The sequence below is a fragment of the Nothobranchius furzeri genome, chromosome 19, assembly GCF_043380555.1.
Source record: "Nothobranchius furzeri strain GRZ-AD chromosome 19, NfurGRZ-RIMD1, whole genome shotgun sequence".
Lineage (NCBI taxonomy): Eukaryota > Metazoa > Chordata > Actinopteri > Cyprinodontiformes > Nothobranchiidae > Nothobranchius > Nothobranchius furzeri.
In genome coordinates, this window is record NC_091759.1 from 15,210,586 (window position 1) to 15,222,321 (window position 11,736).

Genomic DNA, 11,736 nt, shown 5'->3' on the forward strand with positions numbered 1-11,736 from the left:
GAGCTCTAGGACCAAGCGGAAAGCAACCATTTGTGTTGAAGCCGGTTTCCCATTAGAACATATTGTAAAGATACCCCCCCCCCCCCCGTTTCCCCCCAACTTCTTAAGTGAAAATTACGTCTTCGTATATATATATATATATATATATATATATATATATATATATATATATATATATATACACCCATCTGCAGTTTTTACCCTACAGTATATTCTCAATAACATGAGGAGAACATTATTTGAACAGTTATTAATATTATTATTTTATTTTTTTATGGGAACTGGTTAAACAATCTCAGGAACCAGGCTGAGGTATCAAACTCAAAGTGCAACATTAAAAGTGCAAAACATTAAAAAATGTATAATCTCATGTATAACTCATTTGCTGCCAGCATTTCTCGCCGTTTTTACAGTTTTTTTTTTTGAGTCACAGAACGTTGCGCGCTAGGATGATGTCGACACCAAAACAACCAAAAGAAAGCGGAGACTCACCTCTTACATCAGGAAGAATCCGCGCGTTTCGAGCTTTATCCGTTCTTTCATAATCCGTTGTTGAATTGTGATTGGCAGAAGCTTTTCCGGTTCGCACCTCACTTTTTTTACAGCAAGGGCCCAAAACGATCTCCTAACACATGGATTTTCTGCTTCCTGATCATGTGACATGTGACGTATGCGGATGAAGATCGGCTTTAGAGCTGAGATGTTTGTTCTCACGGTGCGGGGGCTCGTTCTGATGCCCACACAGTAAAAAAATGCAAATGACGACTTTAGTCATCAATGGCAGTGAATAAGTTAAGTTCCGTTTAAATTTTTCTGAATTAACTTTGACTCCAGCATACAGCATCGATGTAGAAGAGTAGACGCCGCACCAACCACTACTGCCTATGTTTGGCCGCATTTGCAGGTTCTACTTTTTATAAACTCTAAGGTTAATAGGATGTTTTAGCTAGGCTTTAGCCCCGGAAAAGCTCGGTGGAGATCTGGAGCTAGAATGACGAAAGAACGCATTTATTAACCCGTTCACGCACTCCAGGATGAATGCACTCACTTTTACGTTAGTCAGGCAAAACACGAACGAGTTCAGTTCACGTTCACAAAAAAAAGAACAAATTCACGAACGATCATTCAATGAACACATTCGGGCACAACACTGTATTCAGGATAACAAATTCCTTCTCGTTTTGTTTAAGGTAGCTATAAACCAAAGTGGTGTTCTGAAGTATTGCACCACCACCTGGTATTCTCCCCCTCATTATGACAACTTCCCAGCCAGCTGAGAAGGAAACACTTCACTGTAACCTTCATTCCAGCACGACTGAGACATTAGACTGTTTTGTGATGATTTCATGATAGAATTATTACATATTGCTGCTTCAAGTAATGTAAGGAAGCAGCCTAGAATTCCTTCTGAAAGCCAACAGGTACTGGGAATTAAAGATGCAATCAGGGAGACAATGAAAACGGCTCTTAAAATAAATAATTTTATTTGAAAATAAATACATTTTCTTAAAATAGAATCAATACCATTACAAAAGCTTTAGGGAAGTGGAAGAGACAGTGGGAGGAGTAACCAAATTAATTCTAAGTAATTTTGGAACAAGGAGTACAATCTCACAATAATCTATCATCTTAGACAAATTCCCACAAAGCGCTTCTCTGTACATTCTTAGAAACATTGTTGGAAAGTGGTGGCATCCCTCACATTTGTTTAAACGTGCAGTCTACTTGGTCTTCAAGCTTTAGGCCCTGCATCCAAAGACGTTGGTTTACATTATCTACACTGTAAAAATGTAGGATAGAGTTTCGTGTATACACATCAAAATCAGCCACTGATTTACATTTACATTGTGTGTTATTGTTTCTTTTTGTTTTTTTTTGCTTATTTTCATTGGTGTACCTTAAAGTGTACCTTCACCTCTAGCCTACAGTACAAAGACACCATACACAAAAAGGCTGCACTGAGCAGTAATGAGGCCACTGTTCAGCTTAGGGCAGAATTTTCCCCAGTTTTGACAGAAATTGTGAGTTTGACTGACTGGTTGGCATTTTGCAAAAAAAAAAAAAATCAGATGCTGTGATTGGGTTTCAGTGTTTCGATACCTCTTGTCAAGAGCTCAGAGAAGGCAGATTTTCAGAGTTAACTGCAGCACAGTTAACACGGTGGACACGTACAGCAACGACCTCTCAGATAACTCCACCAATAGCTTTGTGAGCGCATGTTCTCCACACAGTTACAAAACAACAACCTTGGCCAAAAAACAAATTTCATACTGCGGTTAAGAAGAGGGAGTGCAAGAAAAATCACCACAGAACATGTGCATTTTTGCAATGATTGGGTCATTGGAGAATGCATATTACCTCAGTTAACACAAGCATGTGAGCAAATGTCATTTAATCAGAAGAGTAAATTAATATATGTCGAGAATGACTTTACTGCTCACTTTCTGCTCTAGCAAATCAATTAAACGAGTTTTGGAAGCTTCAAACATTGATTAAGCTGAGTCCTGTTGGTGATTGTTGCACCAGTACATCTACAAAAAATATCCTTCTGGATTCAAGGCTTGCAGCACTAAAGGGATTATTAAAGGATGCATTAAAGGGATCATTTGCAACAATTTTTCTTTTTTTATATAACTTTCTTGAGTCAGTGTGTGCTAAAATGACCCTTTACAGGGTTAATAGAATGTCACTCAGACCCCTACCGCCCTCTGTGGCCAGGACATGGCATTTGCAACTTCAGAGTGCCGTTCTGGTCTGTTGGACTTAGAAAATAATACAGCGGACATACCGTGTGCTGCAGTCTGGTTCCAGCACGTTTCCTGCATGTTTTTAGATCATGAAACCAGTTGATTTGTTTGGTGCTGAATCACTTCTGTAGACACTAATGAAGGCTGGGGAGACATTTCAGCTGTAAGATTAAAGTGAAGCGCACGGCAAGGAGGTAAGTTTTGCTTTCGGTTCTACTAAACAGACACTAGGGGGCGCTTAAAGAAAGCCAAAACTGCCTAGTCTTCCTTTAATGTGCAAAAAAAAAAAAAAAAAAACTCCAATCATGCATGTATTGATAATTAAAAGAATCTTATGACCAGGACGTGTTTTTTGGAATTTGTTTTTATACATATTCTTAAACTTCCATTATCCAATAACCCAATATTATGGACTCCCAACATGTGGCAGTAAGACTTCTTACAAACTTACAAAAATGTTTTGAGTCAGCCAACTCTAATGGACTACTTTGCCACTAATTTTGTCAAGGCTAAACAGCAGTGATCATATCAGATACAATAAAACGTTGCAAATTCAGTAAAATTCAAGATTACAACCCCAAATATCCAACATTACAAACCTATCATCAAGGAGTGAGGTGTGATCATGAAATTGTCTTATAAGAAGTAGGTTTTTCGAAGAGCCAGCCTTCAATATGTACACACACAAGCAAACCTCACACACACAGTCAATCCCACATGTTAAATACTTCCGTCCTTGTATAAACAAAGAAGACTAGCTTTTAGATCTTGTAAGACATTTGCTACCAGCTGAATTCTTTTTTGTCTGAGATGAAATACATTTACAGATGCCACAGGATTTCCAAAGAACCTGACGACTACTCTGAAAGTCGTCTTTCTCTATTATGTTTGTGAAATTTACAACTATCCAAAAGCCTTGGCACAGTAGGCACATGTGCTGAGGGCCAGATGGGTACAGACAGAGCCCACTATGTCATGGTGCCTTGATTTGGCCAAAAGCGACAGATCTTCTGGCATCGACTCAAAGAAAAGAGAAAACTGGCACTTTTTTTATCCTGCATTTACACTCATAACAATTCTTCATTTACTAGCAGGCATAGGCAGGCCACAATGAAGGTTTACTAGACACTTGTCATAAATAGACAAAGAAACACCCAACAGAACACAGAGATTGTCTCCTTTCGCTGTGCTACTGTAGCTGCTCAGTCATTCTTTGGGGTGTTCGGTCCAAACAAACCAAGTCGGCATCCAGTTCAACAGCTCACCGTGCTAGGCTGCTGTTTGCACACAAAGTCCGATATGAAGTCAAACTCATTCTGTCCCAGAAAGAGCTCGGGCAGCTCCTGAACACGATCCAAGCCAAACTCCAACACCAGAGAAGTCAGAACCTCCTCGTCGATCAAATCCATGTCCATTCCATTGAGTCCCAAAGGCCCGCCGATGTGTTGCATGCCTGCAAGCTGCGACGAACCCATCCGGTACTGTGTTCCATTGGGCAAGGGGTGGCCGTTGGCTGAGGCCAGAGGATGTCCATGGTACTGAGTGTTGAGTTTTTGGAGGTGCATGCTTGCCATGAGCTGCTGAGAGGTGAGGTTACCATGGTGGTACTGGTGCATGTGTCCACCCTGCTGGGGTTGCTGCTGCTGTTGGGGATGCATGTGGTGGTGCTGCTGCTGCTGCTGCTGTGGACCCTGGCTGTTGTACATCATGTTCCCAGGCATCATCTGATGATGATGATTGACCATGGGAGCTCCATTCACAGGACTCCCCATTCCTCCTGGTCCAACCATATTTGGTCTCTGTCTCATGGCAACCTCTGCATTGCTTTGAGGGTTCCTGCCATAGTGCAACACCTGGCCATTGGGCATCCCGCGAAGGCCAGGCTGACCGTTGTGCTGTGGAAGTCCATTCATGCCCATCCTAAAGCCATGGGTCATAGGCATCATCATGTGCTCAGCCATGGCTGTTTGATCTCCCCTAAAAACACAGAACATAACAAGTTTAGATGATTTTATTTCTTTTCAAACAAACAGGAGGGTGATCCCTCCCCCCGTGTCCTGTCTGGCTGCGAAGCAAGCAGAATTGATGTCTGAATGCTGGTGACAAGCCTTACAGATTTACTCTCAGGTGGAGCATCAAAGCGTCTGCTTTTGATGTCACACCTGATACTTAAAACTTTATTGTTGTTATTTTTGAATGCTTTGTAATTCCGACCAGACACGGAGTCAGAGGTGAAAGAGAAAGGAAAAGACAAAAGGTGTGTGTGTAGGGGGGAAGGGGGTGGGGTGGGGGTTCCACAAAAATAAACAATAATGAACAAGAGTCTGCTTCTAGACCTGCAGAAAGAGAAAGATTAGAAAAAAATGGGATACACATTAATGCATCAGGAGCAAGCTATCACTGCGTCAACGTGATGATGAAATATCAAATCAACAATGTTTAACTGAACAATAGCACGATAATAAATCACAGTGCATTTAGTGGCAATGACAGCCTTAAGACATGGGTTGAACGTGCCCACGCCCATACTTATGAGAGCACCATGTGAGCACCTGTGTGTGTACACACGCTTGTTTATGTAAGGTTTCTCTATAGGAGCGTCCAACAGAGAGTGTGAGGGACCACAGATCTGCCCCCCAAAGATGTGTAGGAGATGGAGGGAGCTCCAAGTCCCAGAGATCCAGGCGCTGCCCCAGAACACAGGAACCCCAAGGAGACTGCAACCTGAAAGGCCCCCGCCCCCCTCGAGAGGCACAGAGGATCGCCCCGGGGGGCCACAACCAGTAGCCGGTAGAGTCCCGGGAGATATCAGCGGCAAGCCCACAGGCCCGCCCGCGGCCTCCCACCCCCTAGCCGGCCGAGCCCGGGACCCAGCGACCCGGGACCCAGGGGCGACCACCCCCGCCGGTGACCCAGCAGAGCCCAGGAACCCAGACCCCACCAGCCAGCCACCGGGATTGGTCAGGCAGATGCCAAAAATCTTAAACCCCCTTACCCGGGAGCCACGAACACTCAGGCAGACCAAGGCACCACACCCCACAACAGGTGTGGCAGGGGGAGGGGAGATGAAGATCTATATCATACAAAGAAGTCCCAGGAGAGGGGAGGAGTCAAAGGCCCCACCTGACATATACAGTCATACACAAACACAGTCACACACTCCCTCCCTCATGCTCACACATGCACATACAACCAAAGACTTACAAAAATGCACGCCGGACACCCACTCATGCTCCTCATACACACCCTATTCACTCTGGTCCCGGTACTGCTGCACACTGGGTACAACCATCACCGGTTACCAGAGTTTGACCCTTTCTGCTGGGGTGCTGATGAGCAGGCTCCCCCGCCCAACGCTGAGCACAGCAACCCACCACCCCAGACCACAACCAGATGGCCAGATCTCCCTCCAAGAGGGTGATTTGAGAACAATATAAATAATAATAAAACAAAAGACAACAATCTGGCTTAGGGCTGCACGATATTAGGAAAACCTGCGATATCCAATAACAGTGATTACTATTGAGATGACGATATTACTTTCAATATATAAAAACTTTACTCATAAAATAATCAAAAACAAAGAAATTAAAAAATGACAAAAAATCATAAAAATGAGAAAAGCAAAAGAAGAAAGGGAAGAAAATAATTAATATGAAAAGGCAATCAGTGGATCCCAGGAAAAGCAGAAAGAGCAGAACAAAGCTAACTCAGGTGTCTGATAACCATCAAAATTAAGTGCCGTCTGCCTCGGGGGCGGGCTTTTAACCTATGAGAGCCCACCCAATTGGCTAAATGGGTGAAAAGCGCTATTTGATTTGTTAAAAAAACATCATGCTTCCGTTTGACAGAATGCATTATGTGTAGCAAATATTTGAGCTGACCACTCATCGTGATATTTATCCCTTCTTTGCGATATGCATACTGCTCATGCTGATATCGCGACAACAATATATTTGTGATATATTGTGCAGCCCTAATGTGGCTTATGCATCCTTTTGTTTGTCTGATGTGGTGTCAGGGACCAAGTCAGCCACACGTTTTGTTTGTCCACACACAGCAGAAAAACATCAACATCCTAATAATCTCTATGTTGGGAAAAAACTCTTCTGCCAGCACATCGTTTACCAGAACTGCAAGAAAACATGCGTCATCGAAAAATCCAAGTCTCGTCAAGAGGGTAGAGCTAGCTATCATTAGCCTCACTTTCAGCTAACTCTTTCACAGAAGCCCACAACAGAAGACATATTATAGCAGAATAAGATTTTCTACTATAAAATTTATATCAAAACTCAATAAGATGATGCATCCTAACTAAATAATATGAGCCTCAGTCATGCTCAAGCCAGTAAGCTACATGATGGGAGCATCTGGAACCTATCCAGGTAAACTTCAGAATAACTCATTCAAAAGTACATTATTGACCCCAAAGGAGATTTTGTGTTATAGTGACTCATTCTTTAGGTTTCTCTAAAGAGTCGTTGTTTTTGTTCTGTGGACAGGAAGCATCTTCTGTAGTGGATTGTGTTGCAGCAGATCTGAAGAAGCCTGTGACTGATGACACTCCGTTAGAACAGACTTGTGAAGAGAATGATCCGGCTTTTTTTATGAAGCTTCCTATTTTGTACAACAAGCTCCAGAGGCTCTAGAGCAGTCCCCAGAACAGAAATAGCTTTCTTTATCAGCTTCAATCTTTTACAGTCACTGGCTCTGATGCTGGTACCCAGACAGATGACCACAATGACTATAAACAGCTTTTTCCCCTTTCTTAGCCTATTATAAGTATTAAAATTAACATTTGAACAATGACTGCAATTATAAAACTATCATTATCTTCCTTTTCCTAATAAGTAGTTTTACAGATATGGTAAAACATTTGCGGATAAAGAGGACTACAATAATAATATTAATACTCAAATAAGTAAACAAGCCAACCATGTGAGCCTGTAAGAGCAACTGCAGTTAATGTTTTCCATTTTATTTTGTCCTTGGTTTGTTTTCCAGCTCAAGTTTTCCGTCTCCAACAGCCTGCGTGTCTCAGCTAATGCACACTTCACAGCACAATACTCAACTACACCAGTAGGTGGCAGGAAAACAACATAGAAATTGAAGTTGACTTCCTTTTTTAAAAACATTCTAATCATGTAAAAATGAGAATAAATAAGCACATCTTACAGCAAGAGCTACAGGAAAGATTTCAGCTTTATATAAATCAACAGTGAGTTTATGTGAATGGGGGAGTGACAGTGGGGGGGGGGGGGGGGGGGGGTACGAGATCCAGCACCTTCTACCATGCTAGCTAGCGGTTTTCTGTAGCAGGGTCGCCAGATGTATTAAATTCACGGATGCTGATTGGTCAAAAAATCTCCACTTCACCTTAGCATTCAAAATGATTGGCTGTTGAGCGGCAATTCAGGTGTGCTTTTTCCAGCGCAGCGGGGGTGACATTAGTGAGTCTGGTGGAGGAAAATTCACAGTTTTAAGAGACAGCTGGTGAAAATGATGTGTGTATATAATTCAGATTGCATGTAGACACACACTTAAGCAAAACTAACAAATTTACTTTAAATACATGAATATTGATTTCTTTTAATGATTTTTTTTACTTGAGTATTTTTTTCTGCATGTGTAAAACTACCCCAGGTGTTGTGAACGTAGTTTTGGTTTGTGCCCCTAAGAAAAGGAACTTTAACTTTAGTGCCACACACACTAAGCCACTGTGACGTGTAAAGGTATGATTTATTATTGTTACTTTAAAGAGCAGGTTCACTGAGAAAACAACTTTTTGATAATGATCAGTCACTCTGAGTTTAACATGCAGGCTGAATGTGAAATTATCTTTTACCCCTATTTCCTGCATTAGCTTAGGAAAAAAACACTCAGTTCAGAAAAGCCTGACAGATCTACGCCATGCTGTCACATAACATTCATGGACTCACCCATCTAGACTCACGATGGGGAAAGCTATTGTTGGTTTAGAATGGTCTTGACAACAGAAGCTAACTGTTAGCATTAGCAAGTCCACCACACAGCAGAACTCCTCCAGGCGTGTGATATTTGTGGAGATAAAACATCAACGTCGCAAAGCTGCAAACTTTCTCATCCAGTTGAGTTCTATGTCCTTAAACATGCGCACCACAGCACCCCCCCCCCCCCCAAAAAGAAAACCCCAACATATATGGCATTCATCCCTACTAGAGACCACTGCAAATGTAATATAAAATTGACCTTTAAGTGAAACAACTTTAACATTCAAGTCTTTTTATTGACTGAAAAATATCTAATAATGCACATATTCTTTGATCCAAGCCTAATTTTTAGAGTTCAGGTTAAAATCAATAATGGAGATGTGTTGTGGTGTGCAACCATAGACAAAGATTAGACCAAGTATTTCATACATCCAGGGTTGAAAAGTGAAGCCAGTACAGCCTGTTGACAGGTTCTGCCATATTGCCATATTTAGCTAGGTTGGTTTTTTCCACAGACACACAATCCTTACAAGTTGTATCTCGTTCTAAAGGTGACTACTCAGGCTTTCCAACAATATAAGATTTATATTCAAGAAGATGGGCTGTAGGTAAAACATAATTTAGTAATTTAGTAGTTTACTAAATAATCCATTGATTAAGTTATTTGTTCCCCTCTCTGCTCTTTAGATTATGAACACTAAAGCGTGGTTTATGTTTGACGCATTCACTTTCCGCGCGGTGATGCGGCTCGCGGATGGAACGCGCTTCACAACTCGCAGCGTTTATGGTTCATGCGGCTCGTCTCTGCGGTGAGCCAATATTCTCCCAAACTGTAGGGGGCAGCATGGAGCTCTACGGCATGCATCCAACACTACACCATAGTAGAAGTAGAAATTACTGTTTACAACATGGCATTCCAGCATTTTTAACAGCGTCCTCGTCTTTTCCGACAGTGCGAGCTATTTCTCTCCAAGAATTATTAACAACATGTTGATCACGGTGATCTCTGAGAGCTGAATCATAAAAATGTCTGTATTTACCAACCTCTGCCATACTAGTTCTTGCCGGTCCGCCATGTTTTTCCGCGTCCGACCGTCCGCGTGGTTAGAAAATTTCCTAGGTGTGCGTTGCGGAAATTTTGGGCCGTGCGGAGGCGCGGTGGAGGGGCGTGGTTCTTAAATTATAAAATGACGCAACTTTTCCGCGCGGAGCCGAGCGGACCTCGCGGACGCGTCAAGCATAAACCAACCTTTACACCTGCTGGTCTTACTGTAAAGAGTAACTGTGTCTGCAAGGGATCCAGTCATTATTTTGACCTATCAGAAACGCATCAGTCATTTGTCCCTGTAAAACTCATCATTATAGAGAAGCGTGCAGTCATGTGGTTTAAAATAATAATACTGTTCGTTTTGCCTCAATTTTATTTTCCAATTGAGTTTATCATTGAATCTTTTCAGCCCTTCATAAAAGCATCGTCAGAACAAACAAGAATCGACCCAACATTCATTTCCTTACTTTTTATCGTTCTGCTTGTATACTTGATGTGTAGAATTCAACACTTGCATGACGAACTGCTTCATTTCATGAAAAATTGCACCTGTGTTAGCACCTTTGTGGCCTTTTATCTAACTAAAGTTTGGATGACTAAAAACAAAAGAGCAAATCATGTCTGAATAACTGGAGAACTGTGAGAGGATGACAGTTAAGAACCAAGCGCTGGGTGTAAACACCAGGTATGACCTCACCATGGCGTTAGTCATTTTGCTGCTTGATTCGAGAAGGCTTCCGAGTGTCAAATTGGCAATGATCACTGTATTTATTTAAGGGTTTGAAACATGTCCATGCATTTTTTTAGTCGATCTGCAGGCAGCTAGCTCCTAATTGTCATGTGGCACCGCCTACTTGCATCGCTGCATAATGAATGAAAATGTTTTTAGTCCCTGAGCTGGAATCCACGTCTGACAATCCCATCTGGTATCTACAGAGAAGCCAGTCAGAACAATGGATCGTACATAAAGCTAAGCTATGGTGGTTCTCACTCCAACAACGCGTTTGTCTCCAAACCTCAACACTTGAACGTCCTTGGCCCATCCAAAGCACGTTTGGTGGCAAGCTTCAAATCCTCAGTGTGGTTTTAGGTCATCTGAGTTGTAGGAACATGGGCTCAAGTCCTAATAGTTCACAATTTCTAAGACTGGAGAGAAACACTCTGACCAACTGTTGTTTCAATCGCGATCAGATTCGGGTTCAGGTAAACCTGTGCCTCTTTACTTCCCAAGTTCCACAGGTATGTTTTGAATAATTTGATGAGTCAAACCCCTTTAATTAAATATTCCTTTTAAACCAACTGATCCGACGTGGGCATAAACACTGGACAGCACCAGCACTCTGGTGGTTTATCCAACAACCTAGTTTCCAGCTTTGCTTTTAAATGCATTAGTATGAGTTTGGACAGCTGGAAACAACCTCATCCACTATAACTGATGTATCACTTATTATCATTTAAACAACTCTGTTTATTGTGTATGCTGAAACTACTCACATCCTCCAAATTGTTTCATTTACTCCTCCGGTCATATTGGGAGCATCAAAACCTCCAGAATTACACCATCACAAAATATTATAAGTAACAGTGGATCTCACACAAACGTGGGAGGGCAGCAATACCCTGGCAGCCAAAATGACAAGATCTGTGCTTGACCACAACACACACACACGCACACACACGCACACTGAAAACACAACACACTCCTCATACAGTCAGCCCCAGGATGATGATGTTCTTCACTGATCTGTCTTATTAAATGAATGCAGATCTGATCTGATGTGATCCCGGAGCCACATTTGGGTCAGAACTCTGGGAAGCCAAGCCTCAACTATAATAAAACCAGAGTTGTAGGAATATTCCCCACTATTATAAACCCTGGACGTCATTAAAACAGATTATCTGACGGAGGACATCATTGCATGACCATCTTTAAATATTCTTTCTTCGTGAGTATTTTATAGGCTGTAAATAA

General features: G+C 42.0%; 1 protein-coding gene across 1 annotated transcript; it reads right to left on the bottom strand.

Moving 5' to 3' along the window:
• Positions 1-1,467: 1,467 nt before the first annotated feature.
• LOC107396951 (cbp/p300-interacting transactivator 3) lies at positions 1,468-5,564 on the bottom strand. The gene has a single exon (XM_015976801.3). The coding sequence runs from the start codon at positions 4,739-4,741 to the stop codon at positions 4,001-4,003; it is 741 nt and encodes a 246-aa protein (XP_015832287.2). The 5' UTR covers positions 4,742-5,564; the 3' UTR covers positions 1,468-4,000.
• Between the last annotated feature and the right edge of the window lie 6,172 nt (positions 5,565-11,736).

What these genes read in the sequence shown, in the direction of transcription:
- LOC107396951 (XM_015976801.3), bottom strand. Translation starts at nt 4,741, where the DNA reads ATGTTCTGTGTTTTTAGGGGAGATCAAACAGCCATGGCTGAGCACATG.